The sequence below is a fragment of the Corvus hawaiiensis genome, chromosome 4 (assembly GCF_020740725.1).
Source record: "Corvus hawaiiensis isolate bCorHaw1 chromosome 4, bCorHaw1.pri.cur, whole genome shotgun sequence".
NCBI lineage: Eukaryota > Metazoa > Chordata > Aves > Passeriformes > Corvidae > Corvus > Corvus hawaiiensis.
This window is the reverse complement of record NC_063216.1, coordinates 16,939,295-16,961,015: the sequence shown is the minus strand read 5'-3', so window position 1 is coordinate 16,961,015 and position 21,721 is coordinate 16,939,295. Positions and strand designations below refer to the sequence as shown.

At 41.6% G+C, this 21,721-nt stretch overlaps 1 protein-coding gene across 1 annotated transcript; it reads left to right on the top strand.

Annotated features, from left to right (window-relative positions):
• Positions 1–631: 631 nt before the first annotated feature.
• SAMM50 (SAMM50 sorting and assembly machinery component) lies at positions 632–20,757 on the top strand. The gene is made up of 15 exons (XM_048301050.1): positions 632–744; positions 2,519–2,629; positions 4,225–4,326; positions 4,804–4,891; positions 5,468–5,574; positions 7,452–7,582; positions 7,787–7,874; positions 8,371–8,499; positions 9,147–9,218; positions 10,306–10,392; positions 11,762–11,832; positions 12,242–12,309; positions 13,125–13,271; positions 14,370–14,511; positions 15,237–20,757. Exons 1-15 carry the CDS (start codon positions 724–726, stop codon positions 15,280–15,282), a joined length of 1,410 nt encoding a protein of 469 aa, XP_048157007.1. The 5' UTR covers positions 632–723; the 3' UTR covers positions 15,283–20,757.
• The last annotated feature ends 964 nt before the right edge of the window (positions 20,758–21,721 follow it).

Below are 21,721 nucleotides of genomic sequence, written 5' to 3'. Positions count from 1 at the left end.
GTGAATCCCGGGGGTTTGGGGTGAATCCCGGGGGTTGGGGTGAATCCCGAGCCTTTGGGTGAATCCTGAGGGTTGGGGTGAATCCCGAGCCTTTGGGTGAATCCCGGGGTTTGGGGTGAATCCCGGGGCTTTGGGGTGAATCCCGAGGGTTTGGGGTGAATCCCGAGCCTTGGGGTGAATCCTGAGGGTTGGGGTGAATCCCGAGCCTTTGGGTGAATCCCGAGCCTTTGGGTGAATCCCGGGGCTTTGGGGTGAATCCCGGGGCTTTGGGGTGAATCCCGAGCCTTTGGGTGAATCCCGAGCCTTTGGGTGAACCCCGGGGTTTGGGGCGAATCCCGAGCCTTTGGGTGAATCTCGGGGCTTTGGGGTGAATCCCGGGGCTTTGGGGTGAATCCCGAGCCTTTGGGTGAATCCCGGGGTTTGGGGTGAATCCCGGGGCTTTGGGGTGAATCCCGAGCCTTTGGGTGAATCCCGAGCCTTTGGGTGAACCCCGGGGTTTGGGGTGAATCCCGGGGCTTTGGGGCGAATCCCGAGCCTTTGGGTGAATCCCGAGCCCTTGGGTGACCTCCGGCCGCAGGAAGCGCCCCCTGGCCCCGCCCCTTCCGCCGGCCCGGCCAATGGGCGCCGGCGGGGCCGCCTGTCATGGCCGCCCCCGTGCCGCGGCCGTGAGCGCCCCGAGCCCGCCGGAGACACCGAGGCCGCGCCCGCGCCGCCGCCTCCATCATGGGCACTGTGCACGCTCGGGTGAGCGCCGGGGCCCTGGGGATCCGGCGGGGCGGGACCCGCCGGGGCTGGGACCCGGGCACCCGCCCCGGGGCCGCCCGAAGGTCGCACGGCCGCGCCCTCCCCGCCGCGACCTTCGGGCCGGACACAGCGCGGCCGGGGCCGTGATCGGGGCTGTGATCGGGGCCGTGATCGGGGGCCGTGATCGGGGCCGTGATCGGGGCCGTGATCGGGGCTGTGATCGGGGGCCGTGATCGGGGCCGTGATCGGGGCCGTGATCGGGGCCGTGATCGGGGCTGTGATCGGGGCCGTGCCCCGCCTCAGCCGCTCCGGGCTCCGAGAACGGAGCTTCCGGCACAGCCGGGCCGGCGCAGGGAGAAGGGGTCGGAGCCCGTCCCGGTTCTCGGAGGGGCCTTCCCTTCCCAGCTCCTTTCTGGGTCTTGTATGGAATCATAGATACTGGCGGCTTGGAAGGGACATTTAAGATCATCTGGTCACTCGTCCCCCCTGCCATCAGCAGGGACACCTTCCACTATCCCACGCTGCTCCAAGCCCCGTCCAACCTGGCCTTGACGCTTCCAGGGATGGGGCAGCCACAACTGCTCTGGGCAGCCTGTGCCAGGGCCTCAGCACCCTCACAACAGAGAAAAAATTCCTACTCAGTAAAAAACTTCTTCGTATTAGAAAACCTGGGTCTTTTTCAGGTCTTTCCCGAGGCTTTCCCAGAGCTGACCTCCCCAGGGGGGTGGGCTGGCAAGAACGAGACTGTGGAAATGAAAACAGAAAAATAAAAACCCCACTCAAACCAAACAAAACCCAAACCCAAGCAGCTGAAAAAGCACAATGCAAAGAGAAGCTGCCCCTGGTGAGAAGTGGAGGCTGGAGAGTTGCATTGCTTGGAGAGGGCTGTGAGGCCTCACATGTCTGAAATCATGGTGAACAGATACACAAACCAGTGCTTGAAGAAGGAACTTAAGGGTCTAAGTGTTCCATTTTAAGGCTGAAGAACAGCTGCTGAAGGGAGCTGGTTCCAGAGTGTATAAGTACTGTGACTAATGATGCAAAATTTTTAGTGGTTTGTGTCCATCTGTAGTATGAACTGCTAGACAACATTGTGTGGATACAGAGTGTTTCACACTTGTCTGAACTTTGTGAAGCTTCTGGATTTTGATATGCAACAGCAATTTACTATTCAGGAAAACAGCTATTCTGATATGTCTTATTTTAAGCTCTTCCAGGTACAATAAATAAAGCCATGCTGTGTTTGATTGAAGTGTTTGGCTCTGATGGTCAGAGCCTGAGGTTCTTGAGCCTTATTTGAAAAGTTACTTCTAAAAGAAATATTGAAATGTAAAGACAAATAAACACATGCAAAGCAAACTAATGTTCTGAGAACACCCTTTTTATTTTACTGCTCGACATTCATACTCTTCTGCCTCCTAAAACCCAAACTAGAGACGTGACAGCCTGATTTTTTTAGATTCTTTTTAAGAAAGTGGAATTCATCTTTTTGCACAGGAAGCTTGTCTTAAAAGTTAAGGCTGTTTTTTGGAAGAATGCAGAGTATTTTTCAGAAATCATTCCGTGTGGAAGCTATTTAGCTTTCATTAAAAATTTCAGCAAGCAGGTAGGTGTCAAGTGTTCTGGTAATTCCTTTCATTTTAGTTCTCTTTTGCTTTTTCCCTTAGGATTTGATGGGCACACTGTTGAGAACCACAGGTTTTTCTCATTTACAAAAGGCACAAATCATAAATCCATGTACCCTATTAAATGCAGTTTTCTTTTATGTTTTCAGAGTTTGGACCCTCTTCCAATGACTGGGCCAGACTTTGGTGCCTTGGGAGAGGAACCTGAACTGGTTGAAGTTGAACCTGAGACCAAGCAGGAAATTCTTGAAAACAAAGATGTAAGTGCCTGAACAACATCCTGATTTTTTTTTTGTGGAGAGAAATAAATGTCTTGGCACCCTTTCTTTCTTGTTTTTCCTAGCTATGATTTGAGATGTGAAAGAATTACACTTAGTACTGTGAGATTAATCTGCTGCTATCTGGTTCCTGTTCTTTTATCCATTTCTTCTATCCCTACCACAGGAGTTGTCACTAAAATTCAGCTTTGAGCCAATAAACCTGGTTGCAGATGCTGCTGCTCTCCCTCTCATATGAGATTTCCACTCCTGCTTAGGAGTAGAGCAAGCACCTGCCCTTCACCTGCTCAAGTGCAGCATTAGCCAGGTTAGGGGAAAATGCCACCACATCAGTTATGTCACTAAGGGAAATACTGACTCCAGCAGAGGATGGTCACTTTTTTAATATGTAATTTACATGCAAGAGCATGTGTGGCTTGGCCCATAATATGTTTAGTCATGCTAGAGGGGTGAGTTCCCATGTTATCTTATTTTTTTATTAAAATTTTCCTTGGTGTTGTTCAGAGTCGTCCTCACTTAAAGGTTGGTGATAAGAGTTGGGTTTTATTTAGTTCATTATGTACATGTGCTGATAGGCTTTTTTTTACACAATGGGTAGTAATAGGTTGCTGTTATTTTGCTGTTTTATTGTACATGAATACATAGAGTCATATAGGTATTTATGATAGAGGTAGTATAATCTGCATAGTCTCTTTTACAAACTCTAGTATAGAATCATGGAATTGTTTAGATTGGAAAAGACCTCTGAGATCACTGAGTCTTAACTGTTAACCCAGGACTGCCAAGTCCAGCATTAAACCATGTCCCAAGTGCCACATCCACATGGTTTTTAATCCCCCCAGGGGTCTTCACTGGCCTGGGGAGCCTGGTAAATCCTAGACAACTCTTTGAAGCAGATCTTTTTTGACATTTACCCCTAAAATTAAAATTCACTGAAAAGGTTGGAAAAATAAGGGAAATGGAATCACTGTAGTCCATTTGTACCAGGTAGCATGGAGTGTGCTGTGGTTTTTACAATAAAATTGTGTCAGTTGATTATGTATCAAGATGAAAGCATAAAACCTCATAATGGGAGTGTTCTTCATCTGCATTTGAAACTGCACTGCTTCTGTGGTAGTGATGATTTTAATAGAGTTTAAATATTTGTGGCTTGTACACTTGTTTGGTGTTTGATTTTATTCTTTTAATTCTTTGTTTCTGTATAGCTGATAAAAGAAGTAGCAAATAACTACAACTAATTACATATTTTATCTTATGTCTTAATACTTAGGTGATTTCTGCAGTTGCTTCTTTGTCCATACAACATTTACAACTAAAATCCCAGCAGCTGCAGTCTGTCAGAGTTTCTTCTGCTACAACCAGTGTTAGCTTTGGTGTCAGAGTTCTCTTTCATTTTTGTGTTACGGGAACAACATCCCAGAATCGTAGATAGCACTGATTTCTGATGATGTAGGTTGGCAGGAATTGGCCCTAGGAATCATCAGGGTTTCTCACAATAATTTTTGTGCATTGAGGACCTTGATCCTCATTATTAGATGCAAATTCAATACTTGTGTGTAAACATTTGTTGTGTTTAGGTGGTGGTTCAGCATGTGCACTTCGATGGACTTGGAAGGACCAAAGATGACATCATCATGTATGAAATCTCTGATGTTTTCAAGGCTAAAAATCTCATTGATGTAAGTGTTGTAGTGAATATCAGACCTGCTGTTTGAAAATTAATTAAAATTTTTTCTCTCTTCTTTGGCTGCTTTGGGCCACTCCATTCAGGCATGGGGCAACTGTCAAGTTTTGCCAAGAACAGGGGCCCCCTAAATAAGTTGTAATTACTGGAACCTGAGTAATTGTTTTAACTATTAAAGTAATTAGGAAGCAAACTAATGAAAGGTATGAAGGTATTGGGCCAGATGCTCTGGGTTTAATTTATTTCTGCAGATGCAAGTGCTAAAGTGGTTGTGTTCTGTTTTGAAGGTGCACATAGGTATCTGTATATACAAAATCAGTGAATATTTTACAACTTACCTGCATTTTAACTAATTTATCCTCGTTATTTTTTGTTAACCTGAAAGACTCAAAGGGACTAGATGACCTTGAAAGTCCCTTCCAACCCAAACATCCTCTGATTCTATGAGTGAACTAGTTTTCTCATCCTCTAGGTGATGAGAAAATCACATGAAGCTCGTGAGAAGTTGCTTCGTCTCGGAATCTTTAGACAGGTGGATGTTCTGATTGATACCTGTCAAGGTGTGTATTCCCTCATTAATCCTCACCTCTTTTCTCATATATTACCTGCAGTATATATATATTTCCCTGTGGAAGAGGCTGGACATTTTTTTGTGTATGTAACTTAGTCTTGTATATACCTTTCTGTATTTTAGATAGACACATGGGTGTGCTGTGGATACAAATGTGTTTATGTCAGTTATCCTTATGAAGAAGATCTATTTGCCTGTGTTTTCATATATGTGTATGTGTATTTGAAGATTGCTTGTCCATGAGTGAATTTTCAGCACTAAAATAATTACAGTAAGCATTCCTTAATCCACAGTTTCAAGGAACATGTGAGGGAAAGCTTGAAGATGTGTCCTGTACTTGTGTTGCACATCACATCGACATGAAATGATTCAAACCAGTCATCCTATGATTAAACCAAATTCTGCGCTCACATCCAGACCTCCTTTTGTCAAGCCATGTCACTTTGTAATGTGGACTTCTATTATGCCTTAACTCAAACAGTTTTCAAATAATTCAAGTAATCTTCTGTCTGCAGTTTTTCAAATAACTCTTTAGAGATAGCATGCATTTTGTTTGTTTCTCTAGGAGATGATGCCCTTCCAAATGGTTTAGATGTGACCTTTGAGGTAACAGAATTGAGAAGGTTAACTGGGAGCTATAACACCATGGTTGGCAACAATGAAGGCAGCATGGTATGGATTATTTCAAATTATTAGTAATGCCTTTTGATATTCCTCTTACTTTCAGTTTCAAACCTAGCAAGGGATTTGGTGATCCAGTCTTGATCCAGCCTTACTAAGACTTTGTGAGGCCTTTGTGTCAGGCTTTCATTCAGCAAAAGCCTATTTTGAGCTAGGGGAGAATGCTGTAGCTTCCAACTCAGCATGGTAAGTTTTTAAGATGTTTTATCTACTGGAGAGATTAGTAAGGAATTGGGCATTTCATTTCTATGAGATGTACTTTAAGTATTTTTCTTCTCAGTCAAAATGCTTTATGTTTGACTTAGAAATTGTTCTTGTTTTTCTCTTTTAGCCCAGTATCAGTTATTTTGGGCTGTAGAACACAAGGTTTTCATGAATTATACAAACTTTGAAACTTCCTTTCATATAACTTAATTAAGGATGCATCAGATTAAAATCTTGTGTGAACAGTATTGACCAATTGCCACAGGAAGTCCCAGCTGTACTGCTGCTCTGTGAATGTGCTTTTACCAGAAGTGCTGCTGTGAGCAGATTGTGCTTTCAGGTGCTCATGCTGCACCCTTTCTGCCTTCTCACTTGCACAGGGCAGCTGTGCCTGGGACTGGTGGATAAGCCAGATCAAGGGACTCATCCTTTTCCTCTTAGGGATATTTTTAACCTGGATAAGATCCTGCCTGACTCAGGTGATGCTGTTTTGCATGTGCAAGGAGAATTGGAAATAGGTGAGTTGAGAGCTGCTTATGCAGCTCCACTGCCTGGAGCCAGGTCCAGGGTATTGTGGCCTGAAGGAAACTAGCAGGGAATCCTACCTGTTGCCTCCAGTGCTGCTCAAAACTGACTGACAGCTACTTGGGTTTCTCTTTTTGTGCTCAGCTTCTTAATTTATCACAGAGAAGTAAAACTCGTGAATGCTATAAAAACATGACTTGTATACAGTGGTATTGGCAACACAGATTATATTTCCTTAAGAGCTGAATATATTTATTTATTCTAATCCTTTACATTCATCTGAAGCTTATACATCTAGTACTTCACACTAAAAGCCTTTTCTGTTTACGGTGTAATAACCATCATGACAAAGCTCAGGTTACTGATTTGCTTCCAACACATGTCAGACAAAGGCAGTCAGGATTTGGGAGCTTTTTAATATTCTTTTCCAATAGAGTACACAACAATAGTACAGTGCTAGTGTCTGTGTTTGGAGGAAACCTGCTCCATCTTTTCTGCCAGAGGGCCGAGAACTGCCTGGAAGATGCAAGGGATTTGTGTCAGATTAGGCAAAAGTGTTTCAGTAGTTTCTGGAGAATTGTAGAAGTGTCTTGCACCACCATCAGGTCTGGTTTCAGAAGGATCTTGTTCCTCAAAACAAAACTACAGGGAAGTGTTTCCATAGTGATAATTTTCCCTTGCTCTGGTTCTGACAAGCCCTCCCTGACAGGAGTTTTTCCTGAGGATCAGTGTGAGAGTCTGCAGTTGCAGAGCAGCTGCTTGTTGTGCCAAAGATTTGTTTCCCAGGGCTTTGAGACAGGCTTGGAGATTTTGGTTGCAGTAATGTCAGTACTGATGGCCCAGTAGAGTGCAGATTAAGTCAGCAGCTACTAAACAGCAATAAAAGTTGGATGTTTGACTGTAACTTGCACTGTTGGCTTTTGCTGCCAGTGCAAAGAGAAATCTAACTGAGGAAAAAAAACATAGTTAAAAGTATTTTTAAATGTCTTAATTTCTAATTCTCATTACGTTCTTGTTTTCATCATATGATTAAGATGCAAGACAGCAAAACTATATAAAATGTTACAGTGTGGGGAGTTTTTTGTTTGTTTGTCTAGTGTTTTGGTTTTTTGTTGTTTTTTTTTTTTAATTTTCTGTAGGTGCTGGGGCTCAAGTTCCCAAATCTCTTTGGACGTGCAGAAAAGGTGACCTTCCAGTTCTCCTATGGAACAAAGGAAACTTCATATGGCCTGTCCTTCTTCAAACCACAGCCTGGAAACTTTGAAAGAAAGTAGGGGATGCATTTTTCACTACTTTTTTTAGTGAAGGAATATAAAACAATTAATAAGATCTTTCATGGAGTAGTAATTGCATTTATTCTTTCCTGAGGATCTGGTAATGATGTAGCAGAGATGGTTTCTTAAGTTTTTGTGATTATTCAAAACCCTACCTTAAATATTTCCCCTTCAAACCTGCCAGTAATGTTGTGTTTCAGTTTTTCAGTTAATGTGTACAAAGTAACTGGACAGTTCCCTTGGAGCTCTCTTCGAGAAACAGACAGAGGAGTATCAACAGAATTTAATGTGAGTGTAGCACAAATGTAACACATGCTTCATGCACATTTCAGTTGAGCTCTTGCACATATTTGGTTTACTTTTTGAGTGATGGAATCACTCATGCACAGAGCTGACTTCTCCTTACTTGAAAGAGGTCAGTGATTTGAAAATGACAGAGGTTGTGCATCTTGGACTTTTTGTTACAATTCGATCTCATTTTGGCCATATAAAAATGCCAGCATGTTTTTCTTCATTTTTTTTTTTAAATTATCATTTCAGAGAGGCAGCTGGCAACCTAGCTTACTGTATCAGCCCAATTCAAGTTATTTTTCATTTGGAATGGATTAATTAGTGTGCATCTAACTCTCTTGGCTGGAGCAGAATTAGCATTACTCTGAAATGGAAAAGGGTTTCTCTTTGTTTCAAGAAGTTTGGGAAGAAAGCCATAGACTCAAATATAAAAAAATACTTGTTTTAATTTTGTAGCAGTTATTTTCATGACTTTCTCAATTCTTTATTGTAGTTTCCCATCTGGAAGACCACTCACACACTGAAGTGGGAGGGTGTGTGGAGAGAGCTTGGCTGCCTTGCTAGAACAGCATCCTTTTCTGTTCGAGAGGAAAGTGGACACTCTCTGAAATCTTCTCTCTCTGTAAGGCTTTCTCATAATAATTTTTTAAAAACTCATGGCTTTGAGTCATCTCATACTTAGGAGTGATACCAAAGGAGCTTTTTGTCTTTGGAGGGAATGTGTTTTCCTTCAAACATCTTTTCCTGTGTTTGGTCATTGCCACTGAGTAATCCAGGAGGCCCCTAGGGAGAACAGGGAATCATAGTTGACTGTCAGGCTTTGGCTTGTTCTCCCTCTGTCTCACCTGGCATCTCTTTTTGCAGAATTGCCTTGTTTTGTAGCAGACAGGAAGAGTAAACTTCCTCGTCCTAAGCCTTTTGTAAACATTCTCCCCTCTCCCAGTTTCTGGTCACTTGCCATCTTTCACTTGTAGCTTACAAATGGTAGGAGATCAACTCTTTGCAGATGGGTGGTTTGCAGCTGGGCTGCTGCTCTGTTTCTGGTGCATGCCATGGGCAGAAATACAAACATATGCATTTCATGTGGCCCATAAATGTCAAAGCCAGCCTGTAGGGATATTGTTCCCAAATCCATGAAGCTCCATTAATCTTAGCTGGAGCTGTTGTTATCTTCTGCTGTTTGCACATTTTTTGAAGGAAAATAATAATGTCACTCTGAGGTATTCAACAGATACAAGAAGCTAAACCCAGTTTTTTTGTTCTCCTCAGCATGCCATGGTAATTGATTCTCGGAACTCCTCAATCTTGCCAAAACGAGGTGCTTTGCTGAAAATTAATCAGGTAGCTTTAAATCACTTATGCTATTATTGGGTTTTGTCTGTGTGTTTGAGTCTTAATTTATCTAATTGCTGCTCATGTTAAAAATGTCTAAAGATAGAAGTTAGTCTAAAATTGACTAGGAGACAATGAGGAGCGGTAATTACATTTTCTATTTACTGAGTGTGCCTTTCAAAATCGTGAAACTTTTTTTATGGTGGCAAATTTTCATTTGTATGCCATAGGTCAAAGAGCACAGCCTCTCCACCAGCATTAAATAATTTATTACCTGAGAGACACTATCCCTGGCAGTATTTGCACTACACTTTCAGTAGGTATTTATTAGCCCTTCTTTTTAACACTGTCGTGCACAGATTGCCAGGCTGTAGTCCTGTTGCTACTTACAAAATTTGAAAGTCTGAGAACTAAAATGAACGACTGGGTAAAAATAACTCTCCAAGACATATGCATGTATTATTTTGGCACAGAAAATGCTTTTTACAGTCAGAGCCTTTGTAAAAGCTGGCTTTTCTGCTGTATGGGTAATACTTCAGAAGCATTAATTTCTCTAGTGCTTTAGAGGCAGATTTGAAATGCCATTGGAAGTAAAAGTGCTACTGTAAGCAACAGTGAATTGTTGTGAGTGAGAAAAGTGGTTGTAATTCAGGGTTTAGGTAATGTGTCATTTGTTAGATCCTGCCTCTAACACTGAGTTAGTTCACTCACTTCATGGGAGCTGAAAATAACACATTGTGTCATGCAGCTGTCTGGTTCTTCAGCCCTTCTTCACCACATGAAACCTTCTCAGGTCTAGAGAAATACAGTCTTGATTTTGGATGCTGAATTTTCCAGCTCCATTCTATCTTGCCTTCATTTACAAAATGGCTTAGAAAGCAACAGTTGGTTTAATATTTGGAAAAGAAAAAAATGCAGCTCGTTATTCTGAGGTTCATACATGCCTTGGTCCAAAATTCATCTGCCCCCTTATGCCAGTGTTTCTGTATTTCTTGTAAAGAAAAACACTGCCTGTGCTGATGCAGACATGCTGAACTTTTAAAGGGAAGAACCATGTAATATATGTTGCAACTTTCATAAATGTATGTCTTTGCAGGAGTTGGCTGGCTATACAGGTGGAGATGTGAGCTTTCTGAAAGAGGATTTTGAATTCCAGTTCAATAAGCAACTTCTCTGGGATTCGGTAATTTTTTTAAGATATTTTAGTAATTGACCTGAAGTTTATCTGGGGCTATTAAACCTATGTCTTAGGCTTAATATAAGGGTTATTTTTCATCCTGGATTAGGAAAAGATCGTGAAAAGTGGCTGGAATAGATAACTTGATTTTGTTTTTTGGAATATGGACTACCTTTATTTTTAACTTTATGTTCCTGCTTTGCACAATCACTTGAAAAGTGGGAATTTTGGAGAGAACTTGTTGCACAGTTGACCACAAGAATGATTTTCCTTCCAGAAGTGATGCTGGCCATGTCTGTTCTTTGTGGTCTTTCTTAGAATGGATTTTTCAAAAACTTTGTAAGTTTTTTAAAAACTTAAAAGTTTTGAAACCTTCATGAATATTCAGAATAATCTTGATTTAGTTTTCTTTATAATTGAAATTATAAATATATAACTATTCATCTTACATGCTCTTGTTTTCATAGCATGTAATTATGTCTTGTGTGTAAAGTTATTGGGAAGAAATAGGAAGACTGATTTCAACAGCATAGACTTAGGTGGAAATAGGGTTTTGAATTGAAATATTGAAAAACTGAAATAAGAATTTCAGCATATCCCAGGAATATTTCTAACTGTATTTAGAAGTTTTTTATCACATGGAGATAGTGCAATAAATTCTTCTCAGAGCTGAATGGGGAATTAAACAGCAACTTGCATCATGAAGATTTAAAAATCAGGGGTTACAATAATTTGCATCCCAAAGTTATTGACAATAGATCTCACTGTCTGGCAGTAGTACTTCTACACAGGCAGCAAGCAAATGATTAAATCTATTTGTTACAGTGATTTGAGTAGCAAGAATTACTTTTTATAGATAAAGAGTAACTCTCTATGTTTATCTGATGTCAGTATAGTGAGTTGCAGAAGGTGGTTTCATTTAATTATAAGGCTAATTTACAGACAGGTCATCATTGTACGTTTTTGGCAGCTGCTTGTTGGACTTAGTCTCCTGTGGGTTTCAAATTGCCACGAATAATTGATGGCAGCAGTGTTGTCTTACTTTGAGACATGAAAATTCTCAAGAAAAGAGGTGCTGGATGAGGTTGAGTGCTCCCTTAAGCCATTGTGGACGTAGCATCTGGTTCAAATGTGCTGTATTGACTTTTTCAAGGCACAGCACTGCATGAAAGAAAGAGGGCAGCAACCATCAAGAGTTTCCTGAAAATCTGTTGAAAATCCAACATACAGGCTGTGATATCCACAGGGTGTGAGCAGCTGTAACTCTGGGAGACTGATGGGAGCTCTGTCTGTTACGGGGTGATGGAATCTAGCTCATACTGTCAGGGAAATTAAGGAATGAGTACTAATAAACAACTTCTTTTTCTCTCCAAAGGTTGTTTCAGCATCACTCTGGGGCGGAATGCTGGTACCTATTGGAGACAAGCCATCCAGTATAGCTGACAGGCAAGTTTTTTAAATGGCTGGGTGTTTTTTTCCAGTCAGCACAGGTAATGTATACAGAAAACTCTGCACAAGAGAGGAACAATAGTAGTTCTGAGGAGAATAAAATGTTTCTAGTTAGCTATACTTGCATATTCATATTCAAGCCATTTTCATATTGGGCTGGTAAAAATTTGTAATTTGCTGTGTAGCTGCTCTGCCTGCTCATATTTATGGTTGCAAAATGGTATTTACCTCCTGCAAAATCCTGTAGCAGGCATAGGTTTATTCAGACACAAAGCCATATTGTCACTCTGCTCACTCTGTACCCAATTTTGCCTTCTAATGCTGGTGTTTAAAGATCACATTACTAAACCTGTTACAAAGTTACCTTTGAGTAAAGCATTATATTAAATTTATCTGTATTCACTAGGTTTTACCTTGGTGGACCAACAAGTGTGCGTGGATTCAGTATGTACAGCATTGGACCCCAGAGTGAAGGTCTGACACTTTTAAACCCCACTCTTCTGACAATACTGTAAATATTAGTGGGTAACAGAGAGCCACAGAGAGTCCTTAAACTCCCTATAACCTGAAAATAATTACACTCATTCTGTACTTGGAGAAGTGTTACGGCTTTGATCTGTTGTTACAGATTAGTTCACAATGGGGTAAAGCCAGATACTTCTTAGTTAAACCATAATTAATTACTGATTTTGTAAACTATGTGTGTGTTCAGACTTGCACACTTCCAGTGCATCATTTTAATTAGTAAGCAACCTTCAAGCTGGAAAAGTTCCCAAAATGTGGTTATAGCAAGTCTCTGTTTGATACAGCCTGTGTTCAGGTACCTTAGGGGAAAGATAATCTGCTCAACAGAGGTGTTTGGAGAGCCAGGAGCTTCCTCAGTTCTATTCCTTACTCTGCTGTTGTCAGTGGATTCAATGTCCATTATATTTTGAAGTGAATTGTTCAATTGTATCAATTTCTCAGTTTTAAAACCAAGGAAAGTATTGCAGAGATGTTCAGGAGGTCCTTCTCTTGAACTACCATGAGTAGGTGCATGCCTCAGGCTCTTCTAGTGAGGGAATGAAGAAAAATGCACTTCCCTTGGAAGGTTTATAGAAATGTGTAAGTGCTAATTTTTTTAACTAATAGTAGTGAGTTTGGAGAGAGTTAGAAGCCAATGGGAAGAGTTGTAAAGGGTAAAAGTGGAATGTAAAACAACTTACAGATGTGTTTTTGTACCTTTAACAAGTGATTCTTATAATATGTTCCACAGTAAATGCCTTTATTCCAACATTTTGCCCGAACAGGTGATTATTTGGGAGGAGAAGCCTACTGGGCTGGAGGGGTTCATCTCTACACCCCTCTCCCTTTCCGGCCTGGCCGTGGAGGCTTTGGGGATCTTTTCCGAACACATTTCTTCCTTAATGCTGGAAATCTCTGCAATCTCAACTATGGTAAGACTGAACAGAATAAAAACCCCTCTTGCCTTCATATAAAAGCACAAAGGAGAGCTGTTCTGTGTCTGTTCACTCAGAAGCACTTTGTTTACTGCATATATTTTGGTGCCTGTCAAAAACCTGCTGCTTTTAACTTATATATTTGACAGATTAGCAGTAGTTTATTTAGCTCACCCCGTAAATTCTAGCACAACTTGTAGGAAAGAGAGCCAGGAGGATAATGGTAGTGTCTGTGAACTGGTGATGTTTGCAGACCAGTGTGTAATTAACACTTGCTATCTAACACCATTCTGAAGGGAGAATGAAAGATGATGTTTTAGTGAGGTTCTGGTGTTTACTGGGATGAACTGAAAAAAAGTGGTGGCATTAGATGAGGGTGTGGTAGCTGATGGGACTCTTTTTTTTCCTCCCATCCCTAACTTTATTCAATATATATTTCAGTGTATTAACATATGACTTTTCAGTATGATTTCAGTCAGTTTTAGAATATAGTGATATTTGATATCTGCCTCACTTGCTGTAAGAAAGGTGGCATCCATATGGGAGGGAGATACTTCAATCAACTTTAAAATAGTAGAGACCCACTAAATGATAGAATAGAGTCCCAGAATGGTTTGGGTTGGAAGGGACCTTAAAGCTCATCTTGTTCTCCCCCTTGCCATGGGCAGGGACACCTTCCACTATCCCAGGTTGCTCAGAGCCCCATCCAACCTGGCCTTGGACACTGCCAGGGATGGGGCAGCCACAGCTTCTCTGGGCAACCTGTGCCAGGGCCTCACCACTGTCACAGGAAAGAATTTCTTCCTAATACACAATCCAAACTTACTCTCTTGTCAGCCTGAAGCTGTTCCCCCTTGTCCTGTCACTCCAGGCCCTTGCCCACGATCTCTCTCCATCATTTCTGTAAGTTCCCTTCAAGTACTGGAAGAGAGCAGTAAAGACATTGAAATCTTTAATACTCATTTCCTCCTCCTTGCTAGTAGGTACCCTGCAGCAGGACATAGAGACCAGCCAGCAGTCCAGCTAAAATCCCAGCAGTTTGGTTCTGGTTCTGCTGTCTTGCTTTGCTTCTCATGCCTTGGTGTTTGACTGCAGGTGACGGTCCCAGGGCGCACCTGCAGAGGCTGGCAGAGTACATCCGCTGGTCCTACGGCGCCGGAATCGTGCTGCGCCTGGGAAACATCGCCAGGCTGGAGCTCAACTACTGCTTCCCCATGGGAGTACAGGCTGGAGACAGGTTGGTTTGGCACACTGACTTCTTTAGAGGTTCTGCTTTCTTAGAGAGAATTCTGCTTTGTAGTTTTGTTTATTCCATGCCAACAAAGACATCTCAGTGCTGCTTTTCCAGCCTGCTTTATTCACCTTGGTTTCACAGCTGGGTTAAGACTTTGCTTCTCAAGTGTCAGAGTTCATTAAACTTGAGAGCAGCTGTTGAAATGTATAAACAGCTGTGCAGCAGCTTCATTTCTTGTGGGGAAACAGCTTGTGGGGTTTTCCTAAGCCTTCTAAACCCAAATGATTGGATAAATACCTCGTTTGATGTCTTTGATAAATACGTAGTTTAATGTCTTTGCTTGAAAAATGAAAACAAGTTTACAGATAAAGAGAAGAGAAGAACAAATTCATTTGTTAGCAAGCAATTCTCCTGCATCAAGCAAATATTATAGTATGCAACAAAAAAAGCTTCAGGAGCCCTGTTCTTGTCTGTGAGTATTGTGTGAGATTCTTTCATACAGGAGCAGGATTATGTTTCTGTAGGCAGTGTGAATGTATAATAGCAGTTTCAAAATTATGGGCTTTATTTGGAAATACAAATGCTCCCTACGGACGACAGATTGTCAGAACATTTATTTTAAAAAGCCTTTGTCTGCTAAAACGTTGGGAATTTGGGGATAGGGAGAGTTGATTTTAATTTCATCAGTACCTTTTGTATCACACTGTTTATTATTTGTTTCTTTTCAGGATATGTGATGGTGTTCAGTTCGGAGCAGGAATAAGATTTCTATAATACAGAAATATTTTACATCAGTAAATGAAATTGTGCTCTGGAGATGAAATCAAGACTATAACATACTTCAAAATGGTCTTTTTTCCTTGAAATGCAGACACACAGCTGAGTGATTTACCTCTTGGACTCCACAAGAAGCTACATTAAATAATTATGCTCTAAAGGTTCATTGTACCTCTGATTCTTATCAAAGATGGGAGAGTGTTTGTAGGAGTCTGTCTTACAGCTTTTAATTGAAATATTAGAGTTGTGTCAGATATTGGCTCTTGAATATTGTTCATATCATCAGAGTTTTGGCCTGCACAGCCTACCTTCTTCCAACCACAAGTCCCTAGAAAAGCTGTTACGAGTCAAAAATGATATCTTTTAATGGTTCTAAAGGAATTAAAATGTTCTAATTTGAATATATTTCACTACTGTAAATCACCTCTGTTTAAATGCCTCCTACAATCTGAATTGCATACTGTAAAAGTTCAGGTCATCTGTCTAGCATAGTAAGTACTAAAATCATAATTTTGAAGGGTTCAGGGCTCTGAGTGTCTTAATGCTCTCAGCAAAGCTGTTGATTTATGTCTTGCAAAAACAGCTTTTTGTAGCAGTTGCAAAAAGGGACTCCAGACACATGAATGTGTGGAACTACCTGGTTTCCCTTTTTGTCTCTCTACTGACTTGTTGAGATGTTAATTTCACTTCCAACTCACCCCTGGCTTTATCACTTGGAGTATATTCCAGTTTATAAGGATGGACTTATTCACTACTTTGGTCCCAACATCTTTGGAGGTAGTTGCATACTGATAATTTTTATATGTATCAATCCTGTGTGGTCATGCTGAACTTGGAGTGCACTTTCCTTGCATCTACATTCACCTTTTTTTGTTATTAAGCGTTGGTAGGTTTAAAATCACAATACAGAGAAGACTCTGGGACAGCAGAACAAAAATACAGAAGCTGTTAGACTCCTGGTTTTTTCTTCTCAGCTAAAGACACAGCTTTGGACATGCTGGTGCTCGACTTGACTTTGCTGAATGTGTCAGGACTGCCATGAAAGCCCGTTCCCAGTCAAGTCAGCACTCAGACTCCATTCTTTCTAAAGAGAACACAATTTTATACATTGCTTTAGCATTGGTCTGTATTGCTGTTGGTGTAATAGAGTAACTAAATCTGGTTTAGTTGATAATTCTCTAAAATATGAAGGCTAAAAACTGGACTGGCTGGATTTGCAGAGCTCTGCTTGATTAAACATCCTTCCCTCCTCATAAAGTAGCAGCAGTAGGCTTACAGATGTTCAAAATTGTGTGAATGACAGAAGTCAGCTGCTTCAAATAGCAAAATTTGATAGAAAAAAACTTTCTCAGTGTGTTTATCTAACAGATACTATAGCAAGTATATATTTAACCAAGGATTTTTGATGGTTCTTTTGTTGTTATGAGATAAAATATGAAACTATGTTAAGAATGTCAACAAATGTTATTAGGTTTTTTCCCAGCACTATCAGCATTTTGACATATGAAAATATTTTTAATGTGAATGTTTAGATACTAAAATACTGTTAGGGTTTTCTCCTAGGAGTTCAAAGTTAGCTGTATTTTGTTGCCTTAAGAGTTCTATTTTGTGCACACCGTGTTTTACTCAAGGTTGCTCAAGTGCCATTCTTTAGTATGACACAAGAGCCCCAAGCTCAGCTGGCTGTTTGAGAGGGCTCAGCAGTGTTCTGAGCTGAGCAGGCCTAGGGGAAGAGCCCCAAACTCAGTATGCACACCACACAGCAGCCAGGCCACAATTAAGCTCTGACCTCTGTGAGAAACAAGGGAGGAATGGAAGAAACTGCTGAAGGCTGAAGAGACCTTTGAGCACATTGTCTGACAGACCACTCTGTGCCACTCGCCAGAGAATCGTCCAGTGGGATAAAGGGAGCAAAATGATGTTCCATGGGCCTCTGCCTGGGTCACTGTTTTCCTGCTGGCATTGCACTAGATTGAAAAGTAACATTTTCTTATGGTGTACCACAAGTGCACAAAGGCTATCCAGTATAGAAAGTATTTCTGAATTCTTCTGGAAGAAACATCTGGATTTTGTGGTTGCTTCTATGGAATATTGGTATGATTAATATATTTCCACTTAAAATTTGCTGCAGAGGTCCAGATACTTAAAATGGATAAGGTAGAAATCAGAATTCCAGTAGAAGCTGCCACAGTGCTCAGTGGGAGAACAGCTTTGGAAAGATATGAATCCATGTTCTTGGTGGTTGTTTTTCTGGCCAGAGTTGAAAGGATAGAAGGAGTAAGGCCTGCAGTCAGAACTGTGAATCAGAAGCTTGGTGTTTGCTTAAATGGGCAGTTTTGGATATCGTTTTACCTGTGGAGTAGTGAAGATGCTCTTGCTCTTCGGGCATGCCGCTTGCTGTTAGGGACAGCAAGGTGGTGAGGAGTGCCCCCAAACAGCACACCTGGGACATGCTCGTGGGCTCCTGATTTCATGTCAGCAGTGCTGAGGCTGCGGGTCCCACCAGGTCGCAGAGTCCCTTCAGCTGTGACCTTAATTCACTACTTGGAGCCCTTTCTGGTGGCTGAGGGAGACCTGGGGAGGAGAGGAGTTTTGGGACAAGGTTTGAAGAGTCTCAGTGGTGTGTTGGGGCACCCAAGAGGCAGTGAGAAGGTGGCGGTAGCATGTCAGAAGCATGGCCAATATTTCCATCACCATTTCTCAGAGCATGGGTGGTTTCCAGCTGTTCTGGTTATATTAAAAAGTTGAAATTGCACTTTATGTTTGGAAATCTGGTGGTATCAAGTGCTGCTAATGAGTAAGTTTCTAGGGGGCTTAGGGAAGGTGGAAGAGGAAACTTGTGAGGTTGTGAGAATATAAGGGCAGGTTTGCTGCCATATTAAGGCCATAACTGTATTTGATTTGAAAATAGAAGCTTTACAAATAAATTACTATGCTGACCTCAATAATATGGAAGCGTGCTTCAATGTAAGTACCTTTGCTGTCACTCTGTGCCTTTTTTAACACAGTTGCCAGTCTTTGCAGAGGTGTAGCAACTAATGTTCAGCACTTCCTACTTTTGCAAAACACCTGCTGGTTTTGTCAGGCATTTGTGTAGAAAGTTCTGTCCCTATTGTGCCCTTTGAGGGAAGTGTTCAAGTCTCTCTCCCACGTGTGATCACATGGAAAGGTGCAGGGGGGGGTCAGGTTGGCTCTCCCTTCTCTGGGCTGGGTGAGCACTCACATGAAAAAGTATGAATTTTTACTGTGATGTTATGGGGGAAAGAAAATACCATGACTCCTTTGTGGGACTATTAAGGAGCTGGTCAGATGTCTGGAAGATTATCCTAAACTTTGTATGGAAGAGCATAAGAAAATAATCCTGAAATTACAGAATTTGAGTGTACAGTAGTTTGTTCTGCTATTCTTGCTTTCAAGAGGGCTGGAGCCTGCAGCCACAGCTTCAGTAGGGATCTTTTTCAGGAGAATTTTTGCACAGCTTCTCCACCATGGCAAACTTGTTGAAATAGTGGATGTATGTTTTATGAGAGCAATGGTAAATCGCTGTTAGCAACTGCAATGCTGTTGGATAATTTTACCTTAATTTGTGCTGAGTGTATCCTGTGCTTTCTTCTTAAGCAAAAAACGCAACCCAGTCTGCAGCTGGTAGAGCCAAAGTCTGCATGGAATAAATTGTCTTTGTAAAAGCTTTTAAGTTAAACAGAATACATGATAGAAGGCACTCTGAAGCAAATCAGTGGCATCAGTAAGGTGGTACATTCCTACCTCAGTATTTAATAAATAACATTATTAACCTTGCCCCCCCAAAAGCCCCAAACAACGAAATTTAACCCAAACACCAGCAGTCACACCCCCAGCACATTTTCATTCATCTGGCAGACCAGGAAGAAAAATGAACTGTGTCTTGTGTCTTTAAAATTCCTATCATCTTAGAAAGTCGGTACAGCTGGTGTTAGAACATAACAAGACTGCAATAATTTGCTGGTTTAAGTGGGTAGGTTTGCCTTGCTTCAATATCTGAAGAAGAGAGACCATATATTCAATGTTACTTATTTTGTGATACCTCTAATTACAGTAACCTCAGGTAGTCTAAAATTTTGAAAGCAGTATAAAATGCTATGAGGTTAAAATAAAGGAAGAAACACCTCTATCAAAAAGAAGGTGAGCAATGTTAAAATGAGCAAATGTGGATTCAGACTTTTAAATGTTCACCTAAATATTAAATTAGCAGTTCAGCACTGAAAATAAAAAACATTTTAAACTAGGCTTAGTCTTTTCAATGTAATTCTCTAAAATGACATGTTTATGCTCTGGCAGTTTTCTTAATGGGTGTACAGTCATTATTGAAATACTGAATATATTCTTATAGAAATATATAGGAATCTCCTCCCTAATGAGAGGAAGGTACCAGAGAGAATTTTCTGGCTGCAGAGGGCTGGTATCTCATTCATTATGGAGGGTTTAAACCACATAGCTGGGCTTGCTCTGAGCTGCAGGCCACTGACCTGGTGCAGCAGCAGCTGTGTCCCTGTTAGTGGCCATTAGCCAGTTAAATCACTGCACACTAACACTGATCAAAGCAGGGGTGACAGCTCTTCATTTCCTGTTTAGAAGAGCCCTATTTGTTTGACGAGTCCTAAAAAGGCTCCAAGTTTTGTTTCGGTGTTTCTGAAGTGTAATTGACTTTTTGTTGCTGTGGGCTCTCTCTTGTCTCAAACAGCCCTGCCTCCTTTCGCTTTGCAATAGGCTGAGTGCTTTTTCTACTTAGCTACCAACTGAAGCATTTTATAAATAGATAGGACATCAAAGTCAGAGGTGAATGGATCTATCTGTGTGGCTTTATTTCAATTATTAAAAGATACTTTCTTTTAAGTGGTTACATCTTGAGTGCTGTACTGGAGTCAGGGAAGTTTTATTTACCATTTGGTCTGTGTGTGCAAATTAACCAGTTTGTTTGCTTTCTTGCTAAAAGTTTGTACTGACACATTTTCTGACTGCAATTTCATTTTAAAAATCTGGTATGAGAACTGATCGATTTTTATGGGTTTTTTTCCCCCCAGAGGTTGGATAAAATGCTTTTCCTATTCTGCCTTAAAGCTAAATGTAACCTAAGACTTCGGTATGCATTTTATGAAATGAAAATATCCACTCTGCTAGTCCTGTTGCAGATCAACATTAATGTGTGGGTTTTGTATCAGTTGAGGTAATTGATGAACTGAAAATTGAGCTTGCAATTGTAAAATGTCTCATGTGGCTTATGCCAGGAGAATGCAGTTGACATCCTTGCTAATTATTTCATTTTGCAAAGTGGTTTTTTAACTGGTATTGATCCCACCCCTGGTAAATTCTCATTTGCAGTCTAAAAGCCTCTACTACGGGCAACACACTGTTGTTGCAGGAAATGAAATTTATCTGTTCTTCCAAAGAAGCAGTTTCAATAAAGTTCACAGAAGTCTGCACTGCCATTCGAAAGAGTCTTTCCAGCCTGGTCATGTGTGCCCTCCACTTCCCTTCTGCTGGCACTTGCCCTCAGGTGACTCCGTGCTCAGTCACACCGAAAAGCTTGGGCTGGGTGATTTTGGTTTTTGTTCGTTGGGTTGGGTTTTTCTTTTAGTTGCCAAAATGACTGTAAAAAAGCCACTGGAGGTGAGGGACAAGAGTGGGTCTGGGTGACAGAGGGGATTAGTTTGGATTAAATCTCTAGTGAAACTAACTCAGAAAATAATCTCTGCTATCTTCTGCTCTGGATGTGTCCTGCAGTGTTGCTTCTGTGTCAGGTCAAGCCTGCAAATCTGTTGCATATAAGCTGGGTGTGCAGATCCTGAGCCAAGCTGTGGTGATTTGAATGCGGTTCTTTGTTGGGCCAAGGGCTGCTGACAGAGACGCTGCTCGCAGGAGCACAGCCAAAGGTTGTGTGTGACTTTGGGGACCCAGCAGTCCCGTTAAAATCAGTGGAACCACTTCAGGGGCTTAAACAGTATCAGAGCCTAAACACTATAAACTCCTCAGGACCTGCTCTTAACGCGTATTCCACAACCCCTTATCATTCTCCTGGCTGCTGTAAAATGATAAGGAATACGAAATTCTCCCTGCGGGATCACAACCAAGTTTCTGGCTTGGGCCGTTTCTGTGCACACCCCCCGTGCTGATGGCAGCAGCAGTGCTAGGACACCTGGGAGGTGGGGGTTTGGCAAACACAGAACCTACAGCCCCCTTCTCGATCTTCCCACAGAGGAGATGTCAGACCTGACCGGCAACATGCCAGGAGGAGAATGCAGGCTGGTCTGACAGAAGGGGCGCATGGCTGCAAAATCAGGAGGCACATCTGAATGAAGCCAGCAAGGAATTGCTGTGCCCTGGCAAACGGCACATGCTGAGCGTTTGCCCTCAGTTGTGTCCAATTGTTGCAAAACGTGGAATATATAAAATTGTTCTT

Bases quoted from the DNA above. Each gene is read 5' to 3' on its own strand.
- SAMM50 (XM_048301050.1), top strand. From the start codon at position 724: ATGGGCACTGTGCACGCTCGG. The intron at 4,327-4,803 runs GTAAGTGTTGTA...CTCATCCTCTAG, and splicing joins AGGCTAAAAATCTCATTGAT to GTGATGAGAAAATCACATGA. The intron at 10,393-11,761 runs GTAATTTTTTTA...TTCTCTCCAAAG, and splicing joins AGCAACTTCTCTGGGATTCG to GTTGTTTCAGCATCACTCTG.